The 25269-nt window shown below is 47.7% G+C and overlaps 1 protein-coding gene across 2 annotated transcripts in view; it reads left to right on the forward strand.

The window, feature by feature from the left end:
• Nucleotides 1-2246: 2246 nt before the first annotated feature.
• Nucleotides 2247-25269, forward strand: part of CFAP97 (cilia and flagella associated protein 97) — a 43671-nt gene continuing 20648 nt past the window's right edge. Inside the window, exons 1-3 of one of the 2 annotated variants that reach the window (XM_090036096.1) lie at nt 2247-2370; nt 16300-17199; nt 17301-17372. In XM_090036096.1, coding sequence (XP_089892222.1) covers nt 16332-17199; nt 17301-17372 — 940 coding nt within the window. In that variant the 5' untranslated portion in view covers nt 2247-2370; nt 16300-16331. Of the gene's footprint in view, nt 2735-16299; nt 17200-17300; nt 17373-25269 lie in introns of both variants that reach the window. The other variant, XM_090036098.1, reaches the window with a different exon arrangement.

Consider the following 25269-nt stretch of genomic DNA (forward strand, 5'->3'; position numbering starts at 1 on the left):
GACGGGTTGCAAATTGGCTGGAGGGTTGCACCCAGAGAGTGGTGGTGGATGGGTCATTTTCAACCTGGAGGGACGTGGGCAGTGGGGTTCCCCAGGGGTCGGTCCTTGGGCCCACACTGTTCAATGTCTTCATCAGCGACTTGGACGAGGGGGTGAAAAGCACCTTGTTCAAGTTCACAGATGACACTAAGATGTGGGGAGATGTGGGCATGCCAGAAGGGAGGAATAGGCTGCAATCAGACCTAGACAGGTTACAGGGGTGGGCAGATGAGAATAGGATGGGATTTAACACTGACAAGTGAAAGGTGATGCACCTGGGGAGGAAGAACCAGCACCATACCTACAGGCTAGGGAACTCCCATCTCATCAGTGCAGAGGCAGAAAGGGATCTTGGAGTCCCTACTGATTCCAAGAGGAACATGGGCTGCAAATGTGCGGACGTGGTCAGGAAGGCCAACCACACCTTGTCATGGATCCATAGATACATCGCAAGCAGGTCCAAGGACGTGATCCTCCCCCTCTGTGCGATATTGGTCAGGTTGTAGTTGCAGTACTGCATCCAGTTCTGGGCACTGCACTTTAGGAAGGATGTGGATAGCATCAAGAGGGTCCAGAGGAGGGCCCACTCACATGATCAGGGGGCAGCAGGGTAGACCCTATGAGCGGAGGCTATGGGACCTGAACCTGTTCAGCCTCCACAAAAGGTAGCTGAGAGGGGGATCTGGTGGCCGCCTATAAACTTGCCAAGGGGACCAGCAGGCAATGGGAGAGTCCCTGTTCCCCCAAGCACTACTGGGAGTAACAAGGAACAGTGGCCATAAGGTGATTGATAGTAGATTCAGGCTAGACATCAGAAGGCACTACTTCACAGTCAGGGCAGCTAGGAGCTGGAACCAACTTCCAAGGGAAGTGGTGCTTGCCTCTACCCTGGGGGTCTTCAGAAGGAGGCTAGATAGACACCTAGCTGGGGTCATTTGACCCCAGCATCCTTTCCTGCCCATGGCAGGGGGTTGGACTTGATGATCTGTTTAGGTCCCTTCCAACCCTACCAACTATGAAACTATCCTGATCATACAGGAATTCCCCAGGCAGCAACAGCTGCAACAAGCCTCCATGCTGGTCACAGGCAGTACTGGTGTGTGGGAGGAACCCCGCTCAGGGAAGAGCAGGGGAAAGTCCCAGAGACAGAGGAGACTTCCAGCACCAGGCTCTAGAAAACTGAGTCAAGGGTGAAGAGTTAACCCAGAGAGAAGCGGAAGAGACGAAGCCAAAATAGAGGGTGGGATAGCATTGGGGGATGCTTACAAGCACAGGCTCCAGGGCAGTCCAGCATGAGCTCTTTATTTTTCCTTTATCCATCTTTGTGTTCCCTTTTGTATATCCATCTGTTCATTGCCTTCTGACCTGTGCCTACTCTTCTTTTGTCATTTACCTTTTTTGTTGGTTTATTTTTGGTTATTCTTTGATAACCTGACACCAAAGGGTTCAAGCAGCAACTTAATCACAAGGATTACTCACAAGAGCCGACAGGTAGCTGGCGCCAAGCGGGAGAGACCTGTAAGGAAAAGTAACACCAAGCAGATCCATAGTCCACCAAGGTGGTTGGAGAAGACCCAACACTTGAAGGTGTGCGACAGGTAAGGACCATCACAACTGGAGGACAAGCCGCATCAAGAAAGGTGGCCTGTTGGAGGCTGGCGTATGGCAGTGGTGTAAGGAAGGTGGAACCCCACAAATATCCATCAGGAGGAACAACTAATCTCGAGGGACAGCCAACAGGAGACCCTACCACTGAAGATACATTCAAAGTCATGGCAGATGAGTTCTGGGGTTCTCCTTGGGATGATCGGGGTCCCTCTCTGAGGTTGCATGAAGCCTCCCCATGCCTATCACCAGGAGCACGCACCGAGGCAGCACATGAATGAATATTCAAAGCAAGCCAGGCACGCTCAGGATTCCAGGAACTGAGACATTAAATAAAATACCAAATGTAGGACTAAATGTGTTTTATATATCAGTATGACTGACAAAGGCTTTGTTGTTATCTCTTATGCCTGTTTCTCAGTGTACTTGTTATAAATGGAGGTACAATTCTACATAAATAATATTAACATCCCTTGTATGAATACACCTCTCTCTCTCTCTCTCTATATATATGTGTGTGTGTGTTTGTGTGTGTGTGAGTTGAGAAGAGCTGGCGCGGGCTGTTACGTCACCACCCGCCCCCTCCGGGCCTGTTCGAGGCTCCGCCCCCCGCCGCGAGCCCCGCCTGCCCGGCAACGCGCTGGGCGGGGGCGTGCGGGCAGAGGTAGAGGCGGGATCTGAGCGCCGGGGTAGCGGCTGCAGCGCGGGGCCGTTTCTAGCCTGTCCGTGAGTACGGCGGGCCGGACCGGGCCTCTAGCGCACAGGGCCGCGGGAACCCCCCGCAGAGCGGCACGTGCCGGCCTGGCCCCGCGAGCGGCGGGGGCGCGTGCCGGTCTCTCCCGGTGGGGGGCGCTCGCACCGCCTGCGTCATCGCCGCCCCCGCCCCCGGTTGCTCGGGGAAGCGGGACGCGGGAGGGGATAGCGCCGCTGCCGGGCGAGGCCTCGAGGGCCGCCTCTGGCTCGCTCCGGCGCCTCGTTGGCCTGCGGGGCTCCCTCCGGCTCTCCCCCTGCTCCGGGGGTCGGGCTGGGGCTGGGCCTGGGCCTGGGCCTGGTCCTGCTGGAGGAGGAGGAAAGGCTGCGGAAGGAGCAGGTGCGCCCGCCCGGCTCGTCGGGAGGTCACCTGAGCGGGGCAGGGAGTCGCCTGGGAGCCAGAGAGACAGGAGCTCTGGCAGGGGGGAAGAAGGCAGGGCTGAGTGAGCCTAGCCTGGAGGGGCAGGCCTTGCAGGAGGTGGGCCTGGGAGCAGGGGTGGGTGAGCCTGTAGCCCAGAGAAGGGCAGAGCCCAAACCTAGAGGGAGCAGGGTGTCAGTGGGTTGAGGCAGCGCAGAGGTCTGTAGCCCAGGAGGGGCACTCATCAGCAGGGCCTGGGAGCCCAAAGGTCTCCACTGGCCTAGGAGCAGGGCTGAGGTCTAGCGACTGCAAGTCAGGTCCTCAGCCGGAGACTGAGGGTGCTAAGCAGCTTGTAGCCCAGGAGGGATGAGAACTGGGGCTGGGAGTCCATGACCCAGGAGGCATATGCATTAGCACTTGAGGTGCACCCATGTATCGGTGCCATATTGTATGAGCACCGACATAAGGAAAATTGACCTAATTGGCTTTTTTTGGCTCCTGTGGCCAATAAAAGCTTGTGTGGACACAGCCACAGGACAGCACGCGAGTGGCCAGGAACACAGCCCACCAGCTTGGAGAGCAGCGTCCGGCTGGTAAGTCTGTTGTTGGGGAAGGGACGGAGGCACAGATTGAGGCCTCTGTGGTGAGGGAGGGAGTGGGGTTGGGAGTGGGACAGGTGCTGTACAGCCAGGGTGGGGCACTCAATATAGTCATGAGTGGCTCATGGGGGGGCAGCTCTTGCTGCTGCACATACCCTAGGAGGGCATCAGGGGTGTATGTACCTATATCTGTGCGCAGGGTGAGGATGGGCTGCTGCTGTGGGCTGGGGCTGTGCCAGGCTGTTCAAGGGGGGCTGCATGCAGGGCCTGCAGTGGCGGTGCTATGAAGGGGCTATGGTGGGGAGGCTACAATCACCTCAAAGTTCATCATAGCCCTTGCTCCCAGTACTGCTGTTACCTGCCTTGAGCACAGCCTCAGCCTAGGCTTCCTACTGGGAAGAACCTGATGCAGCCCTGGCTTCAGCCCTCAGTGGCAGCCTGTGCTCACCCTGCATGCAGATCTTGAGGGAGCACACATGCCTCATGCCTTCCTGGGGTGCGTATAGCAGCAAGAGCTGCCTCCCCTTCCCTGCAAGCCGCAGCTCTGTCCTGCCCTGGGTGAGCAGAGCCTGCCCCAGCCCCACTCCCTCTCTCACTGCGAGGGCCTAGACCTGCCCCCTGCCACATCCCTTCCCTCCCCCCTTGCCCCTTCCACCACAACAGATTTACCAGCCAGATGCTGCTCTTCAAGCTGCCGGTCACATATCAGCAATCGGATCGGTGTTGGTCAATATGGCTCATTAAAAATTGGCCATTGGTATCATCCCAAGAAAGCTCTGTTGGTGCACCCCTAGCTAGCATGTTGCCTGTGTGGCATGGGAGTGGGTATTAGGGAGGATGCAGCCCATGTAATTGCTCCTTGAGGCAATGGCCATGGACACCTGTGGTCATAGGCAAGACCAGGTTTGGGAAGCCTTGGGGCAGCCTCCCTTTTCTTCAGAGATAATAACATCAATGCCTAATGGGCAAGTGAAGGGGAGATTGTCCAAGGCGAGCTACAGTTTGGCAAGGGCTGGCTGCGTGGATAGCAGGAAGCATCACAAAAAACCCTGGGTTGAGCACTTGTTACAGGTGGTTCCTGGCTAAAGGGTCTTGCCCGCTCTGCTCAGGGTTAGACCCATCGCCATATTTGGGGTCAGGAAAGAATTTTACCCCATGGTCACGCTGGTACTGACTGTTTGAGGGGGGGTTGTCTTTCTCTCTAGCAGGGATGCCCTATACCTAGTAGCTCTTGAGCTGTAGAGCATATATAGACAACTTTTCATAGCAGCGGGACATTGGCTTTTGTTGTCCCCTGCCTGTGGCAGGTTAGGGGATTAGGTCTGTATTGTGTGAGGGTTGATGGCAGTTTTACATAGTTTAGATTTTGGTTTGTATAAGATGGTTTGGATAGGGATGATCCTGCCTCAGGCAGGGGGTTGGACTAAATGACCTCTGGAGGTCCCTTCCAGCCCTACTTCTCTATGATTCTCCTACTCCTTCAGAATTCACCTGCAGTGGCTTTCTCTGTCTTACCCCATGCCATTTGCATTGCTCTCTGTCCCAAAAACTTGGTAGGAGCAGCACCAGTCTGGGTGACACTGAGTAGCTATGACTTGCCCATCACGTGGTATCTGGGCACCCCACAAAGAAATACCTTCTAGTATCCTGATTTGCTGCGAGCATTGGAAGTGCACATGCACGCTCTCTGCAGACCAGCTAAAATCATTTGAAAGAGTTCCAATTTGTGCAACTGAAAATCAGTTGCAATTTGTCCTTTGATAAGCATTTCAGGGAAATGGGTGGGTGGGTGAGACTGTTACAAAAAGGACAGTGATTCCATTTGTGCTTCTGATATTCTGCCTGCTCTATAGTTTTTAAAGCATGTTGAGAAAAATCAGATGCTTTAAGATGTCTCTCATCTACATAGCAGCAACCATTTTGTGGCCATGTTGTAGCATTTAACTCCTAGAAATTTGGCTCTGTTTTGATTCTCTTAAATAGGGCTGCTCAAGTCCTAAGTGGCTGGGGGGCTGCATGTCCCACAGGCTGCACCAGCAGGCACCACCTGGATGCTCCCCCGCTACACTACACACCCACACCTCCCAACTCTACTGCAGTGTGTGCCCACACAGACATACCCCCCCACGACTGGAATAAACCCACATGGATGCTCCTTGCACCATTGCAGTGCACACCTGTGTAGGTGCTCACCTCTACCACTGCTGTGCCATACCTCCTCCTAGGGCCGGTGCAGAACACAGAAGCTGGAGGATGGAGGGGGAGCCCAAGACTTGGGTTGCTGTTGCAGCCACGGTAATAGGGGAAGTGGTGGCTGAAAAGTAGTTTAGGGGGTGCTCCTTAACCTGTCATAGGCCACCTGTGGCCTGCAGGCCACCAGTTGAACACCCCTGCTCTTAAACATGGTTCTGGTGAAGCTGGTTTCTTGTAGCATGGAAAATGTTGCTACCAAATTGTTAGTTCTTTGGTAGTGATTTGCTGCAGGGTATAACTTCATTCAGACTAGGATTTATATATGAAGGTGTGGGGTAATGTTTTTCATTTCTAATGTTCAGGCTCTAAACATGAGGCATTCAAATAGTTCCATTAAATATCGACCAGGAGTCAGTCTTTCAGGTGCCATCCTGCCTTAACTTGCTAAGAAAGACTTAAGACAGTGGTTCCTGGCCTTTTTAGACTTCAGGCACCCCTTAGAAAATGCCAGTTCTTGCGGGGGGGGGTGGTTAAACTAAAGAAGAATTGCTTTATTATTGTTCTGTTGTGAAGAACTCAGAAAGACTAGCACAGGGCTGAACATTTTTAATGTTATGGATTTTTCTTTGAAATCTGTGGGTTTATCATGTGCATCACGTTTGCACGCCTACCAGTGGTAACGTTGTGTGGCAGCCTTGAAAGGATCTCAAGGCACTTCAGGGTACTGTGGCACCCTGGTTTAGAATCACTGGCATACACTTTTGTGGGCGAAAGCCTACTTCAGCAGATACTTTATACCTTGCCTTGTTCTAATGTTGTTTGATATAACAGTAATATATGCTTTCATGAAGTAGGCTTTTGCCTACAAAAGCTTATGTATTTCTGAATGAGTTGGCATTTGAGGTGCCACCCTACCCTGCCTTCTGCCTGATTTCAGACTAACGTGGGTAACTAACTCTCTGTTAAATATCAAGTGTCTGTGTTTATCATAACAATGCTGCTCAGCAGGAGAAATGTCTTAATGAACAGAAAAAACAAATAGCCAAATCTGATAGAGGTCTTCCTCAGGCCCCTGGCAACCATTACATGCAGGGCATGATTAACTTAATAATCATGTGTTAAACAGTGTTCCCTCTAAGGAGTAGTGGTCTGTGAGCGTGCCGCTTTGGTCCCATCTCCCCCTTTTGGTGCAGTCCACTGGTAAGTGTCCCTAAGGAGAGTGAAATTGTATTAACAGTGCTGCCATTCCCCTGCTGTCAAATTTCCAGACCTTTAGGGAGCCTGCAGGCCAGGTGACCCGGCTCTGTTGCCTGGAGGTTGAGCGCCATTCAATTAGGGTAAGACAAGAGCATAAGACAGGCACGTAAAATATGGTCTGGAGCCAAATCATCAATAGCTCTGCTCTCATTAAAAGTATATCTCATCACTTAAAGTATTTGCTGATCCCATTTGTGTGTCATGGTTTTCCCTTCACTTTGAATGTCCAGATTAATGCCATTAAGTGTGGATATCAGACTGGGGAGAAAAAAATCAGCTTATGATTACTGAGTTTTTATCTTGTTCACCTCTGTATTCTCAAATGGCATATATTTCTAGGAGGAAATATTGGTATCTTGTCAGTACTTCCCCTTTGCTGAGCTCTTGTGTTGAAGTTTAGACAACCACAGTATGCATCAGTGCGCATGCATGTGCACACACACACGTATGTACAGATGGGGGCTGGCGCGGGCTCCGCTGGCTCTGGGGGACTGCTCTGCTCCCCAGCCCTGATACTGTGTGCCTCCTCCCACCCTGAGGCAATGTGGGGGTGTGGAGCAGTTCCCCGGAGCCTGTGCCAGCCCCAGCCCCAGCCCCTGTCCCACCTTGGGGTGGAGTTGCTGCCTGCCCTAAAGTTTCACAGTTAGTAGGGTTGGAAGGGACCTGAGCAGATCATCAAGTCTGACCCCCTGCCATGGCAGGAAAGAGTACTGGGGTCAAACAACCCCAGCAAGGTGATTGTCTAGCCTTGTCTTAAAGACCCCCAAGGTAGGAGTCAGTGCCACTTCTCTTGGAAGTTGGTTCCAGGTCCTAGCCGCCCTGACAGTGAAGTAGCGCCTCCTGATGTCTAATCTGAATCTACCCTCTGTGAGCTTGTGACCATTATTTCTGGTCATTCCTGGTAGTACTTGGGGAAACAGGGACTCCCCCAGTGCCTGCTGGTCCCCTCTGACTAGTTTGTAACAGGCCACTAGATCCCCCCTCAGCCTTCTCTTGTGGAAGCTAAACAGGTTCAGGTCCCGTAGCCTCTCCTCATAGGGCCTGCCCTGCTGCCCCCAATCATGCGAGTGGCCCTCTTCTGGACCCTCTCCATGTTGTCCACATCCCTCTTGAAATGCAGCACCCAGAACTGGATGCAGTACTCCGGCTGCGGCCTGACCAGTGTTGCACAGAGGGGGAGGATCACCTCCTTGGACCTGCTCAACATGCATCTGTGGATGCATGACAAGGTATGGTTGGCTTTCCTGACTGCATCCCCACACTTCTGGCCTATGTTCATCTTGGCATCAATGACGACTCCAAGATCCTTTTCTGCCTCTGCACTGACGAGAAGGGAGTTCCCCAGCCTGTAGGTATGGTGCTGGTTCTTCCTCCCCAGGTGCATCACCTTGCACTTGTCAGTGTTGAATCCCATCCTATTCTCATCCGCCCACCCCTGTAGCTTGTCTAGGTCCAATTGGAGCCTATTCCTTCGTTCTAGCGTGCCCACATGCCCCCACATCTTAGTGTCATCAGCAAATTTGAACAGGGTGCTTTTTACCCCCTCGTCCAAGTCACTGATGAAGATGTTGAACAGTGCGGGCCCAAGGACCGAGCCCTGCGGAACCCCACTGCCCACATCCCTCCAGGCTGAAAATGACCCATCCACCACCACTCTCTGGGTGTGGCCCTCCAGGCAGTTGGCGACCCATTTGTCTGTGTAGGTGTCTACACCACAGTTCCCCAGGTTTTTTAATGAGAATGGGATGAGAGACAGTGTCGAAGGCCTTCCTAAAATCCAGAAAGACTACATCCACTGTTACCCCTTCATCTAAAGATTTGGTGACCTGGTCATAGAAGGTCACCAGATTGGTCTGACAGGACCTGCCTCTGATGAACCTGTGTTGATTGTCCCTAAGCATAACATCCCCCACTGGCCCCTCATGCACATGTGCCAAGATAATTCTCTCAAAATGCTTACCCAGGCTCAAGGTAAGTCTAACTGGCCTATAGTTTCCTGGGTCCTCCTTCCTCCCTTTTTTGAAGATGGGAACCACGTTGGCCCTCTTCCAGTCCTCTGGTGAGGAGCTTACCTTCGGTAAGTGTTCCACGCCGGCCTTGGTGCCTCCAGCGCACTCTGTGCCCAGCTCCTTTAGGCGGGTGTTAAAAAGTTTGTGTGCGGCAAGATTTTTACTTGTGCATGGCATATACCTTGGAGGGAACCTTGGTGTTAAATGGTATCCCAATGGTAAATGTTCAGGCCATTAATGCTGCCACAAAATGTAAAATCAACCAGAAAATTATTCTACAAAAATGTGTAGTAATTTCATGGTTGGTTTCCATTGTGCCTTGAACTGAACTTATGGCATGGTCCCCCCCACCATAAAGCCTGAGTTCACAGGGCATCCAGCTTTCAATTTTCTGGTGCACCGGGAGCTTAGTATCCTGATTCTGATCCTGGATTCCCCCTGTACTAGCAAGTAGTAGTGATATGATTGGGATCTGATACCAATTCTAGAATTGTGCATCCAGCCTTTAAATGAATGTGTGCCAGGAGTTTCAATGTGCTACCTTCTGTATTTCAGTTTTGATCAGTCTAATACAAAGCCTCAGAGGGATGATCAGATTTATCCTTTCAAGAAACTTAACTAATCCCTTTTCCTGTTGAAATACCATAGAACAGTGTTTCCAGATATTTGGCAGACCATTGCTGGCCTACAGATCATTGCTGGCGCATGGAGCCTTGTTATCTGGCCAACAGGGCTCCCCCTAGGTCCAGAAATTTGGACTAGTGAGCAATGGCAGTGTTGCCCATTGCCAGTTGCCTGATGTAGAATTGTGTCTCTGTTCCCAGGAGGACTTTGTCACAAATGGTTAGGACCCAGACCCTTGTAAGGGCAGTGGCAAGACTGTTATTTCTCTAATGTAAGTAGTTCTTCGTATAAGTTCCTGTAAATAAAGTTTTCCACATCACAGGTCTCATCAAGATACTACCAGCAGCTCACTTTCTGCTTTAAACGCAAGCTACAGTGGTTAGTCAATAGCTTTGTCTGGAGGTTTAACACAGGAGTCTGCCCCTTCAGCTTGCTGGGCCATCTTGGCAGCTGCATATCATGCACAGTGTCTCCAGGCATGCTACCTTTTCAGCAAAGAAAAGTTTTCCTGCTTAATACATGCATCCTAAGTTGTTCGGGTTTGGGGTTTTTGGGGGAGGGTGTTGTATGTTAGAAAATATGGTAGCTTGGATGCTTTTTGTTGTCATATACTTCACAAAGGTTTTAAACAATATTATGGAAAAGTAATGTATAATCACACAAATAATTTAGTTACAGTGAATATTAGGTTTCAGGCACACATCGGTTGTTTAAGATTACGCCTCACTTTGGTAATGTTTAATATTATGCCAGATATCCAGGGGGATCCATTAGTGGATCCCACCTCCAAATTGATCTTCTGAGGGGTAAGGCAGGTGACAGATATATGAAAAACTTGCTACATTTGTGCAGTTAAAACTATAAAAATACTTCAGAAACTAGTCTGGATGAGATTTTGTTTCTTTTTGTTAAAACTTGGGAGCTGGTAGAAGATTATTGTTTCTTACTAATTGTTAGGATGAGCAACTGGTTGATGTATAATTTGAGGATATTGCGTAGAGCTCTGGTCCAACAAGAATTTAATGAGCATGACTTTACTGTACTCTCATTGAATTTTTCATTGACTATTTACTGGGTTCCCAAGATACAGGCTTGTATAAACATTTGATGTTTGGTAAGAAGTTGATGGTTGGATGGACAAGTATACACCAGCAAGAATATTTTCTTTTAATAGCTATTAACATTGGAGATCTGGGATACGGACTGGGGTTTAGTCACATTTTTACTACGACTGCAGAATTTGACTTATTTCTATAGTCTAACAGTTGAAACATGAATGAAAATGTGTATTTCACATAAAGTCTTACTAAAAAATAGTATGTTTAATTAGGTTACTGTCTCTGAAAAATTCCTGGTTACCTACAATATGTTGATCCTGTTTGTCTAAAGGTATGTGTCTTAGGTGGGTGAGAGCATAAAATAAAATAAAAATCTCCAACTTAGACTGTTCTCATTTGTTTTAATGATGGTATGAAATTCAATTAATGTTTAGTCTGGAAGTACCCAAGAAGAGTGGTGGAAAAGGTGACCAATGGCATCTGTTCTTAATACGAAGATTAAAGTATTTGAGAGATTTAGCCTGAAGAATGGAAGAGAGTGATATTCTGAGTGATACTAGCAATGTTCTGAATGATAATGTGTTACCGCCACAGTCTCTTGAGTAAGACAGGATTGTGGAAATGTGTTTGAACTGTTTTTATTGCTAAAAATAATTCTTCTGTAGTTCAAATATTCAGGGTATGTGTTTTTGAGACAGGAAGGTCTGAATTCTCTCAGCCATGGGTTTTGACATTTTCAGTAACCATACTGTGTGGCAGATGTGGTGGGTTAAATCAGGGTGGGCAGTTATTTTGGCTGGAGGGCCATTTAATGCGCTTTGGTGAGCTGTCAAGGGCCTCTCGCGCACAACTTTTTAGAATAGGGATGGGCAATTATTTTGGGTTGAGGGCCGCTTACCCAGTTTTGGCAGGTTGTCAAAGGCCGTATGGGTAGCCCTGCCCGTTGACAGCTGCCCTGCCCCCTGGTCACCATCTTGGGACCAATGTCCCAGGGCCAGCACAGATGGGGCCCAGAGTAGGGCACAGGCTGGCAGGGGTCTGTGGAGCTGAGCTGGGTTGCACCAGCAGGGAGGGGGGAGCTGGCTTGGCTCCATAGAGCCCCTGCCAGCTGGGACCCTGCACTCCTGCCACCCTGGTCTGAGCCCCACTGCCACTGGCCCCAGGACACCGATGGGGGCCCTGTGCTCCCATTGGCTCCCTGCCTGCTCACACCCAGTGCCCCCCAGTCCCACAGTACAGGCAGATGGCAGCAGACAGTCCTGACCCCCTGCTTGCCGGCAGGGAAGAAGCTGATGCTGAGCATTGGGAAGGGTGGCTCCTCGCCTGCCCCATGGCTGGCGCCCCGTGCTGCAGGTGCTCGCAGCCCATGCAGAACTGTCCAGAGCAGGCACAGGCAGCCTCATGCAGGCTGCAGGTGGCTGCAGCATGGGGCGCTGACCATAGGGCAGGCAAGGGGCCACTTTTCCCCGTGCTCAGCACCAGCTTGTAACCCACCCCACTGCCAGCCTGAGAGTGGGCCTGGGTTACAAGGTGGTGCTGAGCGCTGGGGGGGGCAGGGAGAAAGCAGCCCCTCCCCACGGTGCAGTTGCTTGCGGCCTGCCTGGAGCTGCCTGTGCTTGCTCCGGACATTGGTCCCAAGATGGTGACCAGGGGCAGCACACCTGTCAAGGTGCAGGGGTACCCAAATCATTGGGTTTGGTCCCCCTGCACGTGGGCAGGAAAGACAGCTGGGGTCACATGACCCCAGCAAGATGTGCATCTATCATATGAAAGCTGTCTGTAAATAAAAAGGAATCTCAATTCAAGTTGTTTTGGGACTATTGAATATGAGCTTTTACATATCCTGTTTTTTAAATATTTATTAAATATAAAGTAGCCATCGCTTTTCATCTTTTAAATATTTATTTATAAAGTTGTTAATATACCAAAGTGTTTTGCCATTACATTCCTCACAGTCTTTTCTCTAGACTAAACAAGCCCAGTTCTCTCAGCCTCTTCTCAGAAGTCGTGTACCCCAGGGCCCTCACCACTTCAATTGCCCTCCAGTGGACTCTCCAATTTGTCCATGTCCTTTCTGTACTAGGCGCCCAAAACTGACCACAGTATTCCAGATGTGGTCTCACCAGTGCTGACTAGAGGGAAATAATCACTTGCCCTGACCTGTTCCCAGCGCTTTCTACCAGTGTAGCCCAGTATGCTGTTGGCCTTCTTGGCAACAAGGCCAGACTGTTGGCTCATATTCAGCTTTTTGTCCACTGTAACCCCCAAGTCCATTTCTGCAGCACTGCTGCCCAACCAGTTAGCCCCCAGCCTGTACTCGTGCATGGGATTCTTCCATCCAAAGTGCAGGACTTACCATTTGTCCTTGTTTGAACCTCATGAGATTTCTTTTGGCCCAATCCTCCACTTCTTGTACGTCTCTGAATCCTAGCCCTCTCCTCCAGCATATCTACTGCTCCCTCCAGCTTGGTGTCATCTGCAAACTTGTTGAGTGTGCACTCTGTGCCATCTTCCAGGTCATTGATGAGAATATTGAATAAAACCGGCCTCACAACCAGCCCCGGGGGTACTCCACTTCATGCCAGCTGCCAGCTAGACATTGAGCCTCTCAGCCTGATGCTCCAGCTAATTTTCTATCCATCTTACCATCCATTCATCCAGCCCGTATTTCCTTAGCTTGCCTGTAAGAATGTTGTGGGAGACAACATCAAAAACCTTGCTAAAATCTAGGTATACCACATCCACTGGTCTCCCTGCAACCACAGAGCAAGTCATCTCATCATAGAAGGCAAGCAGGTTGGTAAGGCATGACTTGCAGGTGGTGAATCCATGTTAACTGTTCCTAATCACCTTCTTCTCAACGTGCTTAGAAATGTGTTCCTTGAGGATCTGCTCCATGATTTTCCAGGGACTGAGGTGAGGCTAGTGTGTAGCTCCCTGGATCTTCCTTTTCCACTTTCTTAAATATGGGCACTGTTTGCCCTTTTACAGTCATCTGGGACCTCTCCTGATAGCCATGAGTTTTCAAAGATAATGGCCAGTGGCTCTGCAATCATATCAGTCAGCTCCCTCAGCACCCTTGGGTGCATTCCACCCAGCCCCATGGACTTGTATATGTCCAGCTTTTCTTAATAGTCCCTAACCTGCTCTTTTGCCCCTGTTGGCTGAGCATCTCCTCCTCAAACTGTGTTGCCAGGTACAATAGTCTGGGAGCAGACCTTGCCTGTGAAGACTGAGGTGAAGAAGGTATTGAACACTTCACCCTTTCCTGTGTCCTCTGTCACTAGGTTGCCTCCCCCATTCAGTAAAGGACCCACACTTTCCCTGATCTTCCTCTTCTTACTGACATACTTGTAGAAACTTCTTGTTGCCCTTCACATGCCTTGCTAACTGCAACTCCAGTTGCATGTTGACCTTCCTGACTTCATCCCTGCATGCCAGAACAGTACTCTCATACTCCTCCCTAGTTGTTTGCTTAAGTTTCCACTTCTTATAAGCTTCCTTTTTGTGATTTAGTTTACTGAAGAGTTCCCTGCTAAGCTGAACTGGTCTGCCATGCTTGCTAGTCTTCCTGCACATCAGGATGGTTTGTTCCTGTGCTCGCCATAAGGCTTCTTTAAAGTATAGCTGGCTCCGCTGGACTCCTCTCCCCCTCGGTTTGGCTTCCCAGGGGATCCTGCCCATGAATTTCCTGAGTTGAAGTCTGCTTTTCTGATGTCCGGGGTCCCTACTTGCTACTCTCCATCCTTCTTTTCCTCAGGATCCTGAACTCAATCATCTTGTGGTTGCTGCTGCCCAAGTTGCCATCTACTAGTACACTCCACCAATTCTTCCATGTTTGTGAGCAGCAGGTCAAGAAGAGCACAGCCTCTAGTTGGCCACTCCAGCACCTGCACGAGGTACTTGTCCCCAACACTCTCTAGAAACTTCCTGGATTGCCTGCACACTGCTGTATTGCCTTCGCAACAGATTTCAGGGTGATAGACGTCCCCCATGAGAACCAGGGCCTCTGATGGGAAAGCTTTCCCTAGCTGTTTGAAGAAAGCCACATCCACCACATCCTTCTGGTGCAGTCTATAGAGGACCTCCACCACAACATCACCCTTGTTGTTCTCTCTTCTGACCTTAACCAAGAGATTTTCAACAGGCCTATCTCCAGTCTCATATTGGAGCTCTGAGCAATCACATGGATCTTTTACATGAAGTGCATTTCCTCCTCCTCTTCTCCCCTACCTGTCATTCCTGAATAGTTTGAACCCATCCATGACAGAGCTCCAGTCATGCGAACTCCCACCAAGTCTGCTATTTAAATCATATCATAGTTTTGTGACTGCAGGAACTTCCAGTTTTCCCTGCTTGTTTCCCAGGCTCTGTACATTTGTTTACAGGCATTTCTTCTGAAGAATGAGAACATCTCCCTGTTGCCCCTTCCTGCTTGTTGCTTCCTCCAGGTCACCTACTTATATCAGGGCTTTGGCCTCCATCCCCCAGTGAACCTAGTTTAAATTCCTCCTCAGTAAGTTAGCCAGCCTGTCTGCAAAGATGCCCTTACCTCTCTTTGTCAGGTAGATCCCATCTTTTCCCAGCAATCTTTCTTCTGGAACATCATCCCATGGTCAGAGAAGGCAAAGCCCTGCTGGCGACACAACCTATGCAGCCAGGCATTGATCTGCAGGATGTACCCACTCCTGCCCTGGCCCTTTCCCCTGACTGGAAGGATCAAAGAGAACACCACCTGAACCCCTGTCCCCTTCACCCTTGCACCCAGAGCCCTGTAGTCACTTGTGATCTAATTAGGGTCTCCCCTGGCAGTATCATTGGTGCCCACATGGATGAGCAGCATGAGGTAATAGTCAGGGAGCCAGATGAGTCTCTGTAATACCTCTGTGACATCTTGGATTTGGGCTCTGGGCAAGCAGCAGACTTCCTGAGACAACAGGTGAGGTCAGCAGATTGATCCCTGTGTCCCCCACAAGTTCATACATTTAAGTCATAAGTTCATACGTTTCATGTAATCCATCTCTTTGCATATGGGAATTCATGATTTAAAACTGAAACGTCACAGAAGCTGAAAAGTGTAAAGAGAGCTGAGAACAATAGGCCCTGAGGAACTCAGTAAATCAAAAAGCGTATGAAGCAGGGAACTAGTTGGGTTTACTTTTTAGTGCTGAGTCAAACTTAATAACTTCCAGTTCTAACAATGCTTATGTATAACCAGTTGACAGCAGCAAAAAATGCCAACAGAATTTGTTTTAGTTTTATTAGTTAGTCTGTGTATAACTCAGTGGTGAGAGTGAATTTTTGTCCGATTCACGGAGGAGATTTGTGTGTTACAAGATAGGATAGGGAGCCTTGAGCTGGAGGTCCCCACTGACAGCTGAAATGTGACTGCCATGTGTTCATTGGGTATTTTATTCTCTAACTGCAATGTCTAAAATTATTGCAACAAGATAGTTCCAGAGTTGGTGGGATAAAAAGTCAGACATTTTCATTATGTTTGAAAGAACCTTTTAACTACAAAAAATGTTAGGAGAATTTTCTTTTCGCTGAAAGAGGGGAGAGAGAAAAAGCCACATTATCTTTAATAGTGACAGTGTATGTTGTTAAATCAAAATATCTTGGTTTCTTATCTAGAAATCATACAGTAGGTGAAAAAGGTGTATAGTGAACCATGGTGGCATGGTTAACTACAGAGCAGTACCATGGTTCATATTACTACTCAAATAGAAATATAATAGAATTCATATTCAAGGTATGCTTTCATGTGTTTTTTGTAAATTTTTGAAAATCCTTTCTTTCATTTGTAGGACCAGATTTTAGACACTAAAATAATTTTGAAATGGACCGATATGAAGATGTGTCAGAGGGTGAAGTGGACCATTCATTCTTTGATAGTGATTTTGAAGAAGCACCAAAGAAAAATGAAGAAAATAGTGAGCTCATAGGAAAAGTAGGTACACATGTAGCATCATCAGACTTGGCATCAGAAACCAAATCAAGAGAAGACTCCTGTCCTAATGAGGAAAGTGAAGAGAAACAGAGATCTTTGGTGAAGGAGCAGTGTGTAGATGGTGACACTGACCATCCTGGGAATGCTTCTTCATTGTCACTTTCTCCTGATTCAGAGAATGCAGGTACCTCTGGGAGAAGATCTGCAACAAGTAGAATACAGGAAAACATTCCAGCTGGAATCCCCAAAATAGTTAAAGAAGGTGAAGAAGACTATTACACAGATGAAGAGGACAGTAGTGATGATGGCAAAAAACAAAGGGTTAGACCTAAATCGGCAAAGCAGTCTAGTGGCATAAAGAAAGTTAACAAAAAATATACCAATATCAGCTCCTCTTCCTCCTCCTCCTCCTCCTCCTCTTCCTCTTCCTCCTCCTCCTCCTCCTCAAGTGCAGATACAGATTGTTCAGATACAGATTCTGACAGCTGCATATCGGATTCATCCCACTCCTCTTCAAAGAGAAATACATGTACCTTGGCTCTTCTGTCTCCACAGCAAAAGTTCAAATCAGGAGTAAAATCAGTGGAATTAAAGCCGAAGCTTGGTGACTACACAGAGGAGTCTGAAGATACAGTGACTGACGTTACTCCTCTGTCAACACCAGACATCAGTCCTATCCAGTCTTTTGAACTCGCAGCATCAAATGACAAGAAACTGAAAATAAAACGACAGGAAAATGTGAGCCAAGAACTATATGGTAATTTTGAGAGATTTAAATACAGTACAAAATTTGTAGAGCCTACCAAACTAGAGGGACAAAAATGAAACCCAGTCTGACATCTGTATCTTTTTTACTAGATTCCGAGATTGATCGCAGATATAATCGAAAGGTTTTGCATGATGCTATGGACTTGAATCAGCTTTTGAAAGGTGATTTTTCTTTTCAATATTTACTAATTTATATACATAGTTAATGAGTGGGTTTTATACACACTTATCTTTTAAACCTGGGCTCAGCCCAACCACTGCAAACAGTACTAATTTTAAAGTTGCCTTGAGTTTTTATGTATGTGAATGTAAATACCACTCTGACAGGAGTGCGGTATTAGAGTTGCTCTCATAACAAACTCTTAAGGGTAAGGGTGATAAATGAGGATGTCATAAATCCCATAATAAAATTTGATGTCTTCACATATCTATTATAATTATACTTGAATTTATTAAACCATGATGCATTAAATAGCAAATACTAGTAATTGTCTTTAAAAACAGAAACGCTTCCAGTAAGATATATGTCAAAGTATAGATAATCAAGACTTTAAAAGGCCAGCAAAAACTACCCACTACTGTAAATTAGAATGCAAATATACACATGCATTTGAACTTTTTGTACCCTTGTTATAACTAAACAAAATGAATTTTAAATAACTAATTACATTTCTGAGTTAAAATATACTAATATCATGAAAACATTTATAAAAATAGCTTTGGCAATAGAATTGAATTATAGCTTTTCCTCAGCAGGTTTATGAAATGTCTTTACTGTTATTGGAATGGGTATAAGAGAGTCCTGTGTCTGTCTCACCATTCTATTCTTCATAATCCTCAGTGAGTTGGAGGGCATTGGCTGATCCATGTTTATATGTCCATGTGGAGCCTAGCAGATTTTTGTCCAGTGGTTTCTGTCTGCTTTTCATCTTGTGGTCAGGCATTATTTTGTAGTGAGATATGTGGGCTAATAGTGTTCTCAGTTTAAAAGACCTTCTCGTTTTAAGGTGGAAAGAAACTTACGTAATTGCATCAAGGCCTTGACTTACCTCTCTACATGTGCTTTTGCTTGTTCTTAGAGCTGATGGTTCTGATGTTGTAGAAGGAACAACAATGTTGTTTTATGCTGATAGTGGTATGAGCACCCTCGACTTGTAATGCATTTTGCATCTTGTAGGGTTAGCCCATAATTAAGACACCCTTAAAAATATATCTTTAATGTAAATTTATCTACTGTAAAAGGAAATAACACTGTTATCTTTTGTAGACTACATTGAAAGCAATAAAAACTGAACAATGATCAAAGCAGGCTATCTTGATTTAAAAAAAAAAAAAGTCTGCTACTCCCTATGTCAGTGGTCACCAACCAGTCGATCGGAATTGATCCGTTGATCCCAGAGCCTCTTGTGATCCTGGGCTGGGGAAGGGCAGGGGTCGGGCTGAATATGTGCATGCATGTGTGTGTGCACCCCCCCAGCCCAGCAAGTCAGTTGTTGGGGAAGGGAAGAGGCAGGGGCCAGATCAAGGCCACCATGTTGAGGGACAGAGTTCAGGAGCTGCCCAGGAAGTGGGGCGTTGGGCAGGTGGTGGGACAATTGAGCCTGGGCATTCATTCAGGGGCAGGGGGGGCTCCCACTGTTGTGTATACTCTGGCGGAGGCTTCAGGGGGCATGTGCCCCCCATCTGGGCCTGGCGGAGGCATTTCCCACTGCAGGCTAGGCTTGCGCCTCAAGCCCTGCTGCAGCTGGCCTAGGAGTGGCCTGACACCATATGCATCCAACTGCTCCCAGGCCAGCTGCAGCAGGAGCTGCTTCTGCAGTGTACAGATTGGGGGGCATGTCCCTCCCAAAATGTGGGGCAGCAAAGGTGGCTGCAGCAGTGGTGAGAGGGAGTGGGGCTGGAGCAGGGGCAGGCCCTGCAGAGATGGGGTGGGATGGAGCCATGAACGGCTCATCCAGGGAGCGTGGGGAGGGGGGCAGGGAGCACACACCCCAGGAGGGCATGGGGGGCGCGGCACATGCCCCTGGAATTGGGCCAGGCGGGCTGCAGCTGCCAGCTGAGGCCGGGCTGTTCCTGGTGGAGGCTGGGGCCACACTGCTATCCAGCCAGGTGGCAGCACTGGGAGCAGGGCTGTGGGGGCCTGCAGCCACCTGAAATTTCGCTGTAGCCTTCCCAACCCTCTCCCAGCGGTACCACTGCTCTGCCCAATAGCAGCACTGCCCCAGCCTCTGCCGAGAACAGCCCGGCACCACCTCCCAGCCCGCAGTGGCAGCCTGCCCTCCCCAGTATAGATCCAGAGCATGCAGCCGCCATGCCTGGGGGGTGGGAAGGGGCTGGGAGGCGGTGCCAGGCTGTTCCTTTTGGAGGCTGGGGGCTGCAGCCCAGTGTGCCCCGCCCCATGCAATTCTTGGGGCATGCGGTTCCCACCCACCCCCTGTGCCCTCCCAGGTTGCCTCCTCCCCCTACATACCCTTCCCCCAGGTGAGCTGCTCATGGCTCTGCCCCACCCTGCCCCTGCTCCAGCCTCGCTCACTGCTGTTGGGGGTGGGGAGCAGATCAAGGCCCCAGTGGTGAGAGAGGGAGTGGGGCTAGGGCTGGGGCCTTGACCTGCCCACCTCCCTCCACCCCTTCCCTTACAGACTTACCTGCTGGGGAGATGTGCCCCCAGATAGTGTTTTCTCCTTCTGCCTCAATCTGCACGCCCCCCCACCTTCCCTCCCCACAGACTTACCTGCTGGGTGGGGGGGAGTACAGGGTAGATCTTGGGTTCCTTTCAAAAATTCCAAAAGTGATCTCCAACATAAAAAGGTTGGAGACTGCTGCCGTATGCTCTAGCAGCAATGTTTCGTAGTGGAGAAGCTCCATGCATTCACTGGAGCATCCATCATATTGGCACAAGGTACTGCTACATAATTGAAAATATTATGTTCATAGATGTCTGGGTCGGATTGGACTTCAACAGATCATTGAGTCCAAACCCCTGCCTGGGCAGGAAAGAGTGCTGGGGTCAGACGATCCCAGCCAGATGCCTATCTAGACTTCTCTTAAAGACCCCCAAGGTAGGGGAGAGCACCATCTCCCTTGGCAGTCCATTCCAAGTTTTGGCCACCGTCACCATGAAGAAGTTTTTCATGAGATGGTCCAGAGGAGGGCCACTCCTATGGTTGAGGGCCTCCGTGGCCAACCCTATGAGGAGAGGGTGAGGGACCTGAATCTCTTCAGTCTCCGCAAGAGGAGACTGAGGGGGGAATCTTGTGGCTCCCTACAACCTTATCAGGGGCCACCAGCAGGGACTCGGGGAAAGTCTGTTCACCAGGGCCCCCCTTGGGGTCACCAGAAACAATGGCCACAAGCTGAGGGAGGATAGGTTTAGGTTAGATATTAGAAAGAACTGCTTCACTGTAAGGGTGGCCAGAGCCTGGAATAGGCTTCCCAAAGAGGTGGTGCTCTCACCTTCCCTGAGGATCTTCAAGAAGAGACTGGATAGGCACCTGGCTGGGGTCTTATGACTCCTGCCACCCCCAGTGCTCCCTCCTGCCCATGGCAGGGAGTCCGACTAGATGATATGTTTAGGTCCCTTCCAACTCATTGATTCTATGATGTCTAGCCTAAATCTGCTCTCTGTCAATTTGTGACCATTATTCCTTGTTACCCCAAGGGTGGTGAACAGAGCATCTCCAATCCCTTCCTGTGCTCCCCACCCCTAATGAATTTGAAGGCAACCACAAGATCACCTCAACCTTCCCTTGCGGAGTCTGAAGAGGTCCACGTCCCTTAGTCTCTCCTCATAGGGCTTGGCCTGTAAACCCTTAACCATATGAGTGGCCCTCCTCTGGACCCTCTTGAGGCTATCCACATCCTTCTTAAAGTACAGCGCCTAAAACTGGACGCAGTACTCCCAACAGATTTTTGGGCCCTTCCCCCCCTTTTCCTTCACACTGGGATTGTCTTCCTCTGTTCCCAAAGGATCACTTCCTTTAGGAATGACCACCTTTCCTGGACTCCCATCTCACTGATACCCCTATCCTGAAGTGCATCATTGACTAAACTCCTGAGTCCACTGAAGTTGTTATCTTACCCACTTTTGCCATATGGTGAATTTAGTTGATTGATTGGTCATTGTCCCCAAAGTGAACACGAATCTGCAGCTCCCCCACCAGGTCATCCCCCATAGCCAACACCAAATCCAGTAAGGCATTCCCCCTACTGGGGCAGTATACCTCCTGCCTTAGGTGAAGGTCCTGTACACAGGTCAAGAACCCACATGAATGGTTGGATTTGGCTGACTGCTCCTTCCAGCAGATGTCAAGGTAGTTTAGGTTCCCCCATGACAACCCCATTCTTAGACCATACGGCATCTGAGAGTTGCCTCGGGAATTCCAAGTCTAGCTCTTCCTCTTGATGTGGTGGTCTGTAGCAGACCCCCACCACCAAGTCCTTTGCCCCTTGACCTCCATGTATCCTAACCCACAATGCTTCAACTTTCTCCTCCTCTAATACCATTTTGATTAGGATAGATGTATAGTGTTGTGCACGTGTATTCACTATTTGATGGGAAATGACTCATTTGATAGCTGGTAAGTCTGGGAGGGTTCCTTACCTGCTAAACTCAGGGAATTAAAACTTGATGAAAGTGTGTTTTGGGATGAAATGCTGTATGAAGGGCAAAAAGTTATTTTCACAAAAAAACAAAATCAACTGTTTTTCAGATCTTTAAGTAATAAAAGTTGAGTAGCGAAAAGTGGAATTTTTATAGAGCTATCATTTAGAAGTGCTGATCTGCAAACATGACTCCTTAATGCCTTCAGTTTAAAGCAGTTATATTTGCAAACATAAGAAGTATTAATTATTTTAGGTACTTTGAATCTTAAAGCAGGCAGGACATTGAACTTTCAAAACCTGCTTTGGAAATACAGAAACTACTATAACTTTGTAACTCAGTTATTTTTAGTTTGTGTAGAATGAATTCATGGGAAAACTTAATGTTTCTGAAGGAACAGATGAAATGTCTAAGCCTTTTTATCAGTTTAATGGGAGCAAAGTGTACAATTAGAGACAGGATTGGAATATCTTCAAAATATCAAGAGCTGCTTTTTAGTACAATATTAATTAAATCTTACTGATAACACTTTAAAAAAGACTGTTTTTATAACATTCTGGTACAAGACAGGTTACAAGTATATCTGGTCATGAATGTCTTTCAGAATTCTAGCAGTACTCTGTAACCTGTAGCCTGAAGAGTTGTCATCCAGCTCATGGGGATCCCCATGAGCTCATTACCCCTAGCATGTAGTTGGAAGTCAAAAAACCTTAGCCTAATGGCAAAAGGAAATATCTATTTCATGGAGGCTCATACAGTCAGCTTACAGCTGCCACTAAAATAGAAAGTTAGCTTACTATCGTAAGATCTAATTTTTCTTCCTTAGCAAGGTTTCTGATACAGTCTCCCATGACATTCTCACAGGCAAGCTAAGGAAGTATGTATGGGCTGGATGAACGGATTGTAAGGTGGATAGAATACTGGCTGGAGCATCAGGCTCAGAGAGTAGGCAGCTGGTATCAGATGAAGTGCCCCAGGGTTGGTTCTGGGGCTGGTTTTGTTCAGTATCTTCATCCATGACCTGGAAGATGGCATAGAGTGCACTTTCAGCAAGTTTGCAGATGGTGCTAAGCTGGGGAGAGAAGTAGATACAGTGGAGGTAGAGCTAGGATTCAGAGTGACCTAGACAGATTGGAGGATTGGGCCGAAAGGAATTTCATGAGGTTCAGCAAGGACAAGTTCAAAGTCCTGCACTTAGGATGGAGCAATCCCATGTACTGCTACAGGCTGGGGAGTGACTGACTGGGCAAAGCTCTGCAGAAAAGGACCTGGGGTTATAGTGGACAACAAGCTAAAAATGAGCCAGCAGTGTACCCTACTTGCCAAGAAGGCTAATGGCATACTGAGCTGCATTGGTAGGTGTGTTGCCAGCAGGTCAAGGGAAGTGATTATTCTCCTCTATTCAGCACTGGTGAGGCCACATCTGGAGTATTGTGGTCAGTTTTGGGCCCCCGCTACAGAAAGGATGTGGCCAAATTGGAGAGGGTCCAGTGGAGGGCAACAAAAATGGTTCAGGGGCTGGGGTGCATGGCTTCTGAGGAGAGTCTGAGGGAACTGGACTTACTTGGTCTAGAGAAGAGAAGATTTAGGGGGTCTAATAGTAGCCTTTAACTACCTGAAGGCTGTTCAAAAGAAGATGGACCTAGACTCTTCTTAGTGGTGGCAGATGACAGAAGAAGGAGCAACAGTCTTAACTTGCAGCAAGGGAAGTTTAGGTTAGATATTAGGAAGACTTTTCTCACTAGGAGGGTAGTAAAACACTGGAACAGGTTACCCAGAGAGGTGGTGGAAGCTCTATCCTTGGAGGTTTTTAAGACCTGGCTAGACAAAGCCTTGACTGGGATGATCTAGTTGGGGCTGGTCCTGCTTTAAACACTGAGTTGGATTAGATGACCTCCTCAGGTCCCTTCCAACCCTAACTTTCTGTGATTCTTCAGACTGACATTTTATTTATTTCTATCTCTTGTCCCTTATCCTGTCAGTCTTCTAAGGTGAAGAGCACTCCCTGTTTAGGCTGGATTGTAGGATTGGAGGGACTAATGTAATGATGTTATGTCTAGCTTCAGTTTCAGGCTCAATGTAGGCTGACAGAGCTGCCTAGAGAAGGCTGGTGTAGGCTGGCATTCCAGTATACCACTTCCCTAAAATACATCATCTGAGGTGGGAAAACCATCTTCTATTGGCATAGCTGCATCTACACTGTGTTGGTTTGCAACTAGGTCATCTAGTGATTTTGATTTTTTTTTTCCTTATAGGCAATGTAGCTATGTTAGCGTATGATTTATAGTATATACCAAGTATTGCTGTGACTTTCAGCAATTCTTGATCTGTACTTGTGGAGCGTCTCTGGCTGGATAACTCATCTAGAGATGCAGCCTGCAGGGCTTCTTGCCTAGCTGTCAGAGCTGCTGTGCCAGCATGGTCAGCATCCAAGAGATGAATGACACTTTTAGAATCTTGCCTAGTGTTTTAAAAGGAAGACGTGTAAAGTGCATAAAAATCTACAGAATGGTTGGTATTTTGGTTAACATTTTTTCATGGCTAGGATTTCTGTTACCATTCCAAAAGGGGAATGAAAAAACAGCAGAAAATATTTTTAAAATGCAGGGTTTTTCGTTCATGTGCAAATGTATGAGGGAAGGGGAGAATATGAAATAACAGATTTCCAGAAAATCTGTTTTTAAAAATGTCCACTGTCATGTTTAAAAAAAAATATAGAAAATAAGTCTAGTTGGTATATTATGAGATGTAGGAGTTTAGACTGAGAAGAGAGACTCATTGGAGGAATGTACCATTCTTGAAATATTCTTAAATATGTCTTCATAAATGTGATAGAGCAGCATAAAAGAGAATACCAGGCAAATCCTGAGGCAAAAGCACTGATACAATGCAACAGACTTTCCCGCTATGGGTGGATTAACTGATGTAGTGATACCTGTATGGTTTAAATTTCAACCTTGCCATGATTCAGACAACTTAATTAACCTTATCTCATTCTAATTCATTTGACTCATTAATTATTGCTTGTATTTTATATAAGTTTGTAAGATTTTTTTTTTTTATTCTGCAAGATCATTTGAATGTTTAAGAATTGCTGAATTATTACTTTCATAATCTGCTAATGGCTCAAAAGTACAAGCATTCTCTCCATGGAAGCCATGCTTTGTAGAAGGCTTTTATTACCAAAATATACCCTTTACTGCTTTACCTACAAATGAATATTAGAGGTACTTTCTGTGTGACTTTTTGTATACAAGTACTGTTCCTTTTTCAGACACTAAACTGGTTATACCTAAATTTCAGAAAAAGAATAATTTGTATTTTAAGTCATTTAACTCTTATACACTTCTAAAAATATTTCCATTCTAAAAGTCATCTCAAAGCTGTATTTAGTTATTATTGTTCTAATTCAGGAGAGAAGAGTGTAAAGAGCTCTATTCTTCATGTGAGTACTAAATT

Source organism: Crocodylus siamensis, chromosome 2 (genome assembly GCF_052110815.1).
Source record: "Crocodylus siamensis isolate JL-2025a chromosome 2, ASM5211081v1, whole genome shotgun sequence".
Lineage (NCBI taxonomy): Eukaryota > Metazoa > Chordata > Crocodylia > Crocodylidae > Crocodylus > Crocodylus siamensis.